An 11490-nucleotide genomic window follows, 5' to 3' on the forward strand; every position below is an offset into this window, starting at 1 on the left:
ATAGCATAAAGACAAAATAGAAAATAAATCTGACGACCAAGTACTTTAGTTGCACTTTGTGCGAAAAAATTTAAATAGCTCACGACCATATGTATTTTGTGGTACCAAAACCGCCAATCTGCAAAATACGGACACTGGCCGTGTGCGCCAAGCACTTTTCTCGCTCCTCATTATAAAAATGCCTATACTTGTCCTCAAAACAGCAAACAATTCGCAGAATGGCAAAACGGATGACAAGTGTGCTGTCTGCAATTTTTGCGGCCCCATAGTAATGAGCGGGTCCGCGTCTGAACTACAAAAAAATGGACCAAAAATATGGCCGTGTACCTGGGGCCTAAGGGCTCATGTATATGAGTGGTTTTAGGATCTGTGCTGTACACCAATGTCCTACCGCCCTGGGTACGTATTTTTATGGAAACCTGACGCCTCCCTCTTACATATACACGCCCAGCTGAGCGGGCTGAATAGGGACAGCTATGGTGACGGCTGATCTTCCGGAGAACAAAAGGATTGGGCATGCTGAAATCCAGCTCATCCTTCTCTCCCTGGACAAGACATTTGACATCAGGGGAAAGTCAAGAGGCCCACTAAAAGAAGACACCATGCACCTGCTTCATACTGATCACCCTATAAATGCCCATTTTTACCCTGACAAAAAAGGTGTATTCTTTAACTCAATTTTCATAGAAAACATAATTTTTTTTTAAAATTGGCCATTTTTAATTTTTGATCTCAGCAGTACTGTACCACTGAAAATTAAATACCAAATATTGTCCTCCTGTTAGAGTGGTGTGTATGTCGAAGTTATTAGCATACCAACCAACATGGATTTATGGTACAGCTCACAGCTTGCTTGGGATGCACTGTGTTTATATGTGCATATGGGAAACAGTGCTGCGTGATGGTTTACAATTGAGGTTTGTGGTGCCGACACCCCGGGGGATGAAATAAAATAAGTTCATACTATTAGTGGAGGGCCTTGTGCTATCTACGATACACATCTCTAATTCTCATAAGGAGGAATCTCATTGGGATTATTGTCGCTCTGTCCTGCTCTGGTATTAATGGGGGGAGGGGAAGTTACTTGCTGTTGGGAGGTTTTACTGACCGGTTTATGTGCTTGTGTATTGCAATACTCGGATATATAACTTGAATATGTATCTACATGTTCCATACTACAATTGCTGTATGTATTTTACAAAGAATCTGCTTATTGTCTAAAGCATAACATGATGATGCTAAAAACTGAAGTTATAAAAATTATCTGAATTTAAAAAAAATATTGTCCTCCTGTATCAGTCATCACAGAAAAGAAAAATCGTACATAGATAGGTAACCCATTGTTATTTTACTGCTGCTGTGAGGGAGCTATGTTATCTGCTCGTGTAATAGTAGATTATTAGAATGTGGATATAAGGTTACTTTCACACTAGCGGTTTTATTTCCTGGTATTGAGATCCGTCATAGGGTCTCAATACTGGAAAAAAAAAACGCTTCCGTTTTGTTCCCATACATTGCCAACGGGCAAAAAAAAAGTAACTGAACAGAACGGAACGCTCCAAAATGCATTCTGTTTCGTTTGGTTGCGTTCCTACACTGGAGAGCAAACTGCAGCATGCTGCGGGTTTTCTTTTAGTCATGATCTGTACCCAAAAATACAGATCATGAACTCCATTGAAAGTCAATGGGGGACGGATCTGTTTTCTATTGTGTCAGAGAAAACGGATCCGTCCCAATTGACTTGCATTGTGGGTCATAACGGATCCGTTTTCTCCGACACAATAGAAAACGGATCCGTCCCCCATTGACTTTCAGTGGAGTTCATGACTGATCTGTCTTGGCTATGTTACAGATAATACGACCGGATCCGTTCATAACGGATGCAGGCGGTTGTATCATCAGTAACGGAGGCGTTTTTGCTGAACCCTGCCGGATCCAGCAAAAACACTAGTGTGAAAGTAGCCTAAAAGCTTGATTGTTCCCTTGATAGCAGGTACAATTTAACCCCTACTTACCATAATTGCTAATTTTCACTGTATAAGTGCTGGCCATGGGCGGGACAATGGCGGACGGCTTCTGCACATCCGTAGTCTCTCCTGCCTGTTGCTGCTGCCTGTTGGAAATTTCTGTCTCCAGTTTCCGTTGCTCCACAAACAGGACATCTCGTACCCTCTTCCTGGTGGTCTTCTCCAGCAGCTGCTTCACTTCTTCAAGATCCTTCTGGAGCTGGGGGGGGGGAATAGGAATATACTTCAAATAAGATGGGGCTCACATGACTGCACGTACAGATCTGGACGCGGAGAACAGCACAACCAATTAAATCCTCTGCCTTCCTTCATGAACATATAGGAAGTTTTTTTTTTACCCTGTGAATGTGGTTTTAGAAAATAATCCCACTGAATTGCATCTATTGTTTGACGTTTTGTTTTTTTACTGCAGAACTTTTGCCAAAAATCTGCATCGTGTGACCCTGGTCTTGATCCGGGTATTAATGGAAAAACTATTAGGTCAGGTTCACACAATGTTTAACAGCACATCACAAAATGCCTACAAAAAAATGCTAAAGTTTTTTATGGTGCATTTTATTTTATTTTTCACTTTTTTTAAAAAATTTTAGGCAAATGTAAAAAGTCTATGAAAAAAAAAACAAAAAAAAAAAACACAACGTCCCCAGCCGCAAACCAAACCTCTCTAGAGATATACACCTTTCCAGAGAACAGTGTTTTCTCAAACCTGTGGTTCTTAAGTCTGTGCAAAACTACAACTCCCAGCATGACCGTAGTCCTGAGCCCCCAGGTCTTCCTCACTGAATGACCGCAGTGAGGGGTTTGAATGGAGCTGTGACTGAACATGTGCTCCATTCAATGTCTATGGGCCGATACACAGGGCCCGGGCTGTGACAGGGAAGGAACTGTTTGTTCCCGATCATTACCCACTAGTTGGCGGTATTTGCATGCAGCAGTCATTCCCTCTGTAGGGAGATGAATGATGGCCACATTTACAATGGGCAATTATTGGGAACGAGTGCTCATACCAACATTCGTCACCCCAAGTAAATGGGTCTTCTGGGACGAACCTCTCTGAAGGCGCCATTCCACATTGCATAGTTCTATCTTATCAGTCAGACGATTGGGGCAATTATTGGGAAGAAGCTTTCCTAGGAATGTTGGTTTCTAAAAATTGCCCGTACATAATGCAGTACTGGCGGCAGGTGGCCAATGCTTCTTCATCAGGTGGAACCATCACTGGACAATAGATCGTCCTGTGTAAACAGGGATCCACTGCCCGCTAACTAAGGACCATTATGGGGACGAGCCATCACACTAGCCGTCCTTCATCCCCACACAGCAGAGGTGATTGCTGCATGTAAATGCAGCTCTCACCTCCTCTGATGAGCAAGCAATTATTGAGAACACATAGTCTGTTCCCGATAAGTGCCTCTGGAGAGGGGGTCCGAGCGATCAGACCTCCATCTTACGGCAGGATCAGGGTGCTTGCCCAGTCATAGGAGCTGACAACCCCTACAGTTGTAACATGTGGCCCATGAAAGGGATAAGCCACGCTCATCTCTCCGCAGTCTTAGGGTTCACGACCATATGTATTTTGAGGTCCGCAAAACACGGATAAATTGTTTTTTAAAAAAGACAACGTCCATATGATGTCCGTTATTTTTGCAGATCCATTGTAACAATGCCTGTGCAAAACGGACAAGAATAGGACATGTTCTATTTTTTATTTTTTTTTGCAGAACGGACACGGGGACACGGAATGCACAAGGAGTAATTTCCATCTTTTTTCGAACCCTGAACAAAAATGTTTGTGTGCATGAGCCCTTACGCTGCTGCCCCATTGCCAGCCGATTCCGGGCCCCGCAGGACCAGAAAGTAGCTTGGTCTCATGCCCACTGCAGCCAATCAAGGGCCTCAGCGGTTATGGGACCAAGCTGCTTCCTGGTCCTGCGGGGACAGGAATCGGGCCAGAACAGGACACAATGGGGTTGCAGACGGGGGGGGGGGGGGGGGGGGGGATATGGGTCGAGGTTTTGTCTCAGTAGGGTTTACCCCAAGATAAGTCCAAAAAGGACTGAAATGCTACAGTTTTTCATTCAGAAAGTGAAAATGTAAGAAATCAGTGTGTGGATGAGAAAACACAGACATGCTCTATTTTTTGCAGGGACCGCGGAACAGAACAGCAACTCCATGTGCTGTCTGCATCTTTGAATGAATGGGTCCGCACCAAAATTGCAGAACGGATGCGGACCCAGAATTATGCTCTTGTGAATGCAGCCTAAGGGCTCGTTCACACGACCGTTGGTGTCCCGTTCCCGTACACCGTTCTGTTGTCATTCCGCTTCACGGATGCGGACCCATTTATTTCAATGGGTCCACAAACCTGAAGATACGGAACACTACGGAGTGCTTTCTGGGGTTCCGTTCCGTGCCTCCGCACCGCAAAAAGATAAATCTATCTTTTTGCGGAACGGAGGGATCGCGGACCCATTCAAGTGAATGGGTCTGCGATCCCCATGCGCCTGCCCGACGGAAGGTGCCTGTGCATTGCGGACTGCAATCTGCGGATCACAGCACGTGCACGGGACACCAACGTTCGTGTGAACGAGCCCCAATATTGTAAATTGCCCGCAGTGAGGATTTTATATCCTCAGTATGTCAGTTTATAGAGCAGATTTTTCCGACATATCTGCACGTAAGATTTCATGCACACAGCCGCGTCCGTATTTCAGGCTGCAAACCACGGATCCACAAAACTCAGACCCCCTCCCATGTGCTTTCTGCGTTTTTCCTCACCCCCATCAGTAGAACGGATTATTCTCATCCACAGTATGGACCCCAATAGGTTCTGTAATTTGCTGAAACGGTCATACAGATCCGCAAATAGATACGACTGTGCGAACAGCTCCATAGAAACGAATGGGTCAGATTGTTCTGTGCAAAAACCGCAGAGTTGTGTGCATAAAGACCAACTCTACAGACCTGCAAAAGGACATCCTTAAAGGGGCGCACTCTTAAAGGGGCGCATGCATCGCAAATATATCTGCCGCCATTTATCCGTTTTGAATATCATCTGTCTTATCCCGCACATGTCTTGTGGACCATAATAACGCAAGGTAGGACCTATGCAGAGCCCCCATTTATAATGTGTATACCCCCTAATAGGGCATATGGCCAGGGGTCTCCTTTATGAGAAGCCCCTTTAAGTGGCACCCTCGTCTGCAGACAGTGAGCACAGGGCAGCACCTTCATCCCTAGAGAAGAGCACAGTGACAGTCACCTTAGGAGATCGGACCCCAGCAGCTGCCTTACCTCCAGCAGAGCAGAATCCATGGCGGGAAAGGCGATCTAGACCGAAACCCCAGAACGATTGAATGAAGAGCCTCCAGAAGCCCAACACTCTGGAACGTTCCGCAGCTGACCGTGACGTCAAAGAACCAGCTTCTTAGTGGGAGTTGTTACTTAACGTTCTGGAAAATACCAGACTTTCTATGAATTTACTTAGCGGCGGCCATTTTCCCGAAGATCAAAAAATTAATAAAAACCAGGAAAGGACACGGGAAAATGGCGCTGTAAAAAAAAAAAAAAAAAGAAGCTAAGACTGATGTAAAGGACAGGTGAACCTCTAGGGCTTTGCGCGCAGACTTCTAGGACACGTGATCACGCTAAGCGTAGCAGGTTAGAGTGTGGCGGCTGTGTCTGCCAGTGGGTGTGCGCAACCGAACTTCAAACTTCTTTCACTGCTGTATTCACGCGGTGCGGTCATATCGTGGTTTCAGCTATGCGAATTTCTCCTCAGCAGCGCGGTCTTCACAACAGATGTAAATAAAAAAATAAATAAAACCAAATAGTTTTATTTTTTTTGTCAAAAACAAACAGTGAAAAAACACATTTATATGTGTCAAGTCTGGGTTTCCATGATGTTGCATTCCCGCAGCTGCAGTAGCATATGCATGCCCTTAAAAATTGTACAGCCATTGCGGGTTGCGGCAGCCGTGTTGCATCCGCCTCATGGAAGCGGTCTGAGGCGCAGGTGACATGCCCACTCTGATGAAGGCGGGGGGTGGGGGCTACACAGCGACATGAAAATCGGAATGTTGCATTGCAACATCTTACCTAAAGTTTGCTGCAAAAACCGGTCTTGGATTTTAGACCACAAGGCACACGACATCATAGAACACGTTAGTCATGTGCGTCTGCGACTTGCCTGTGAAACTTTGTGAGCAAATGTTTTTGTCCGCGCTACACGCCACCGTGTACCCGCAGTCTGCACGTCTGCGATTTGTCTCGGTGAAATACCCCAAAATTTGCTGACACGATCGCACATGACTTGCGTTGAACTCGATGCTGGTGATGTGTCGAAAAATCCAAGTGTAGATTTTACACGACGTGTAGTAATGCAGCCACCTTCATTACCGTTACTAGTGAGTGTGACTTGCGATTTGTTCCGTTTTTTGTTTCCGTTGTGTTTCTGTTTCTGTTCTGTTTTTCCGTATGGCATATACAGTATACAGGACAACACAACGCAAATGTGAAAGTAGCCGTAGAAGCCAAAACTAGGAGCAAATAAAAATAAAATAAGTATACTTTATGATCCACTCCTGATTTTGGCTAACCCGACCGTGTGGCAGTACCCATCCATATTCTGGTCTCACTGGTGCCAAATGCATCACTAATTGTGGCTCAGCTCTGTAGCTCCTTCCACCAGAACAAATCTACAGCAGGACAAAGCTGGCTAAGATCTCAGGTGTTATGTAGGTTAGGCTACCTTCACACTGGCATTTTGGCTTTCCGTTTGTGAGATCCGTTCAGGGCTCTCACACGCGGTCCAAAACGGATCAGTTCAGACCCAATGCATTCTGAATGGAAAAGGATCCGCTCAGAATGCCTCAGTTTGCCTCCGTTCCGCTTTGGAGGCGGACACCAAAACGCTGCTTGCGGCGTTCTGGTGTCCGTCTGACGAAACTGAGCCAAACGGATCCGTCCTGACACACAATGTTAGGCCTATTGCACACGACCGTATGGTTTTTTCAGTGTTTTGCGGTCCGTTTTTCACGGATCCGTTGTTCCGTTGTGTTTCAGTTTCTGTTCCGTTTTTCCGTATGGCATATACAGTATACAGTAATTAAATAGATAAAATTGGGCTGGGCATAACATTTTCAATAGATGGTTCAGCAAAAAACGGAAACGGAAGACATACGGATGCATTTCCGTATGTGTTCAGTTTTTTTTTGCGGACCAATTGACTTGAATGGAGCCACGGAACGTGATTTGCGGGCAATAATAGGACATGTTCTATGTTAAAATGGAACGTAAAAACTGAAATACGGAAACAGAATGCATACGGAGTACATTCCATTTTTTTGGGCGGAACCATTAAAATGAATGGTTCCGTATACGGATCGCAAAAAACGGCCAGTAAACGGGAAAAGTGCTCAGAAGTGCCCACTTCCCACTCTTTTAGGTAAGTGGAGTGCAAACCAACTAAATGTGCCCCAATACCTCATGTATAGGGCATTACACTGAAGCAGAGCTGCAGGAGATATGTGCATTAGACATGAATATTTTGAATTAAGAATCAGATCAATGTTCTCCTGTGACTCCATATTTTTAATAAAGACCAATCTAAAAATGTTACCTTATGAGTCCTATGGGAGTTCTTTGAGTCCTACGGGAGAAAATCGCTTTACAAATGTTTCGTTGTATGAGTTCAATGCAATAATAAAAAAAAACTGCCTCCAAAGGTGTACATATAGACTTTTTGGTGGCAGCCCCGTCCCTTCAAGATCTCCGGGCTCAACTACGGATTGTGTGATCAGGAAACCCTTCCTGAAAACAGTATTTATTACCTAGTCCTTGTCACGCATCCTTATTTCAAAACCAATAGCCATGTTAATTATCATTTCTGAAAATCTACAAGTATGAACCAGTCTAAGACCAGAAGGACTCGATGGTAGGCCTCCCACCAGCCATTATCAAAAGGAATAACTACTGGATTCTAAGATGTTTAACCAGGCTATTCCATCAGATGCTACCAGGTGTAGGATCGAGTGTCTGGCAACCTCCACCAACCCAAAGATGTAGAAGAGCTTCAAATTCTCCCCGGGACAATGGTGCTCTCATGCACTTGTTTAGGGTTGAAGGGAGGGAATACGCAGCAGTCAAAAGGTGACTGCATTCCAAAGTAACATACCATTATACCAACATACCATTATTTCAAAAAATTTGCTGCTAGAATATAGAAAACAGCATTTGTTTCCTGCCGTTCCACACTAAATAACCTGATGAATGAATTCTTCATGTTAGTACAGTGATGTGGATACCCAATACATGCATTTAGCATGTCCAGTGAAGATCTTTGTAGGTCCTCGAAGCCAACTGCAGATTGGTCTGGGATAGGAGCAATTGGGTCAGAGAATCCTAGTGACCCGATCAGGTTGTTTTTTTTTTTTTGGGGGGGGGGGGGGCGCAGAATTTTGGTCATGCTATAGACATACTCTGGGTATCGGATCAGAGCTTATGCTGACCACCACAGCTGTGAAGGAGTCTGTGCCAAGAACCAGAAAGAACTGTTAGCACAGGAGTGCTCCTGGAACTGTGACCCCCCCACCACCAAAATAAGTCACTGTAGACTGAGGCTGTGCACAAACTGCTGTAAAAAAACAAAACAATGGGAAACTCTTAAAGACTTAAGGCTATGTACACCTCTTTAGAGGCAGTTTTTTATTATTATTGCATTGAACTCATAAGGTAAGAGCCAAGATGCTCCATTAGCAGGATCTGAATTCTCTTCCCTCAGACAGCTAGCCAACAGCTCTGTATCTGATCTTAACCACTTTAGGGTACTTCCACACTAGCTGTGTGACGGAACTCAATACCGGAAAAAACTGATCAGTTTTATCCTAATGCATTCTGATTGGAGAGCAATCCGTTCAGGATGCATCAGTTCAGTCCCTCTTACATTTTTTTGGACAGAGAAAATACTGCAGCATGCTGCAGTTCTCTCTCCGGCCAAAAATACTGAACACTTTCTGGAATCGGCCTTCATTTACATTGAAGCGTATTAGTGCCAGATCCGGCATTAAGCTCTCCGGCAAAACGGATCTGGCTTTCCGGTCTGCGCATGCGTAGACCTTTAAAAATGCAAAAAATAAAAAAAAAAATATAAAAAATTAATACCGGATCCGTTTTTCCGGATGACACCGGAGAGACTGATCCGGTATTTTAATGCATTTGTCAGACGGATCCGCATCCGTCTGACATATGTTATCAGTTTGTGTCCAGATTGCCGGATCCGGCAGGTAGTTCCGGCGACTGGGTACTAGGTCCGATATCTTAGTTTATCAACCAGCCCAATTCCAACAACTTCCTTTGTACAAACCATAATTGAGCCCGGAGATCTTGAAGGGATGGGGCTGCCCCCAAAAAGTCATCCAGATATGGGACGATTAATATGCCCTGAAGTCATCTCGGCCATAATTTTTGAAAAAATTTGAGGGTAGGGCCTGAAATTGGAAATTATGTTTTGCCCCTTCAGAAATAGATATCCTGAGAAATTTCCGATCGTCCCTGTGAATGGGAACATGGTAATATGCATCGGAGATGTCCATGGTTACCATGTAGCAATCGCGAGTCAAAAGATTTACTGTCGATTTGATTGAAGTAGAAATATTTCCCCTGGCAGAGGCAAATCTTTTTAGTCTGCCTCCTACTTTAAATCTGGCATTGAGAGGTTTTGCAGTAGTTTCTGGGGAAAACAAAAAACCTCTCCCCTTTCCTCTGGAGGGTTGCCACTTTCCTGCGCCCTCTTCTCCAACCTGGTTCTTTTCCGATTTCAAAGACTGTATTTTTTGGTAAAATTTAGAGTCTGAAGGAAAGCCTTTTTTCTTGTCTGATGCCTTTTCCAAAATATTACTGAACCAAACTTATCCCCCTTACACGGAATAGAGCATGGTCTCCAGACCATGACCTGATCCATATAGCTCTACGTGTGGCATTTGAGAGGGCTGCGGATCTAGTGGAGAGTTTTACCAGATCCGCAGTGGCATCGGACAAAAAAATTTGAGGCCTGTTTTAGGAATAGAGGCGGAGGCTAGGATTTCCTCTCTGGAGGTACCTGCTGCCAAGTGTTCCTCCAACTGAGTTAACCAGATGGAAAACATGGAAGTACAGGTAGCCGCTACACTGGGCATTAGCATAGCCGTGTTCTCTAATGGTCCTTAATTTTGCCGTATCCTCTGGGATACAGAAAGGTTTCCCTGAACCATCCTCCGAGGATTCAGAATGTGCAGCTAAAAAGATTTCACCTTGAAAATCTGATCTTTAAGGTAGATGGGGGGGGGGGGACACAGCAGTAATCTTCGAGTCTTACCGTTTTTACTTCTTCCTTAATCATATTTTTAATGGATTCTAGTAAGGACAGGGATTCCTCGGTCTCTGCTTTGGCCATACATCTGGGACAGAGTGCTTTTTTTTTGTTCTAGATGGCAGGGATTTTTTGAAAATTGCACTCCCCGCCTCCCTGCCCTATAAAGTAATAGAAATCAGGGCAAGAAGCAAAAGGCTAATTTGGGTCCAACACCAGTGGGGAAATACTGTACAGAAATTGTGCCCCCCCCCCCCCCCCCCCTTTAATAGCAGGGGTAACAACAAGTCAGGCACATTGGAAGGAGGCTTACTGGGTGGCAGAAGGATCAGGCTTGCGGGACATGTTAGAAGTTTCCGAAGGAGCCGACATGCTGCACGGGTTATGAGACGCTGTCTTGCTGCGCTCCTTGCCTCCCAACACCCCCCTTAATATCCGCCAGGCCTCTGACGTCATGTGGTGGCAGAAGTGACGAGCAGAGGCCTGGCAAATGGAACAGTAAACCGCAGAGAATCCCAGCCTATTTGCACATGCGTGTGATCCCTCGTTCCCCGCCGTACAATATAGTTGGGGAACGGACGCCCAGGGCTGCCTTCCCTGAAGGACTTCTGCTGAAGGAATGGGGAATAGAGGTGCCAAGACCTCCTCAGCTCCTGTCCTCCCAGATGGGGCAACACCGATTGGCAGTGCGGGTCAAAACTGAACTTCTGACACTGCAGGAGCAGCTTCCACACGATCCGAGGACAGGAAACAAGCGAATCTGGTAAAGGGAGGGGGCTTTTAAGCTTCAGCTTCTATGTTGTTTCCTGTCCTGGGGAGGCAAAGACCCTCCAGAGTGCACTGTTGTGGAGGTGCCAGAGGAAAAAAATAAAAGAAGTCTTTTTTTAATCTAATTTTTGGCTAAGGGTACACATGGCCTTTAAGTACCATGCACTGCTGGATGTAAACAGTCTTGAGACTGCAACATGGACATGAAGGTGCAGGTTGTAAGTATGAGATCAGAAGTCTATTCCCAGAGAACCTCCTGTTGAATTGTCACCTCCCAATCAGCTGCTTGAAGGAAGCACAGGGATTATAGGAGGGCCACAGCCTCTTCAATGTCAGTGTGTGGCAACT

At 45.1% G+C, this 11490-nt stretch overlaps 1 protein-coding gene across 2 annotated transcripts in view; it reads right to left on the reverse strand.

Moving 5' to 3' along the window:
• Positions 1 to 11490, reverse strand: part of LOC120979473 (calcyclin binding protein) — a 44206-nt gene that overhangs the window by 13076 nt on the left and 19640 nt on the right. The window contains exons 1-2 of one of the 2 annotated variants that reach the window (XM_040408257.1): positions 5322 to 5519; positions 2016 to 2226 (exon numbers count right to left, since the gene is read on the reverse strand). In XM_040408257.1, coding sequence (XP_040264191.1) covers positions 2016 to 2226; positions 5322 to 5342 — 232 coding nt within the window. In that variant the 5' untranslated portion in view covers positions 5343 to 5519. Of the gene's footprint in view, positions 1 to 2015; positions 2227 to 5321; positions 5520 to 11490 lie in introns of those variants that run through there. The other variant, XM_040408258.1, reaches the window with a different exon arrangement.

This window comes from Bufo bufo, chromosome 9 (assembly GCF_905171765.1).
Source record: "Bufo bufo chromosome 9, aBufBuf1.1, whole genome shotgun sequence".
NCBI classification, from domain to species: domain Eukaryota; kingdom Metazoa; phylum Chordata; class Amphibia; order Anura; family Bufonidae; genus Bufo; species Bufo bufo.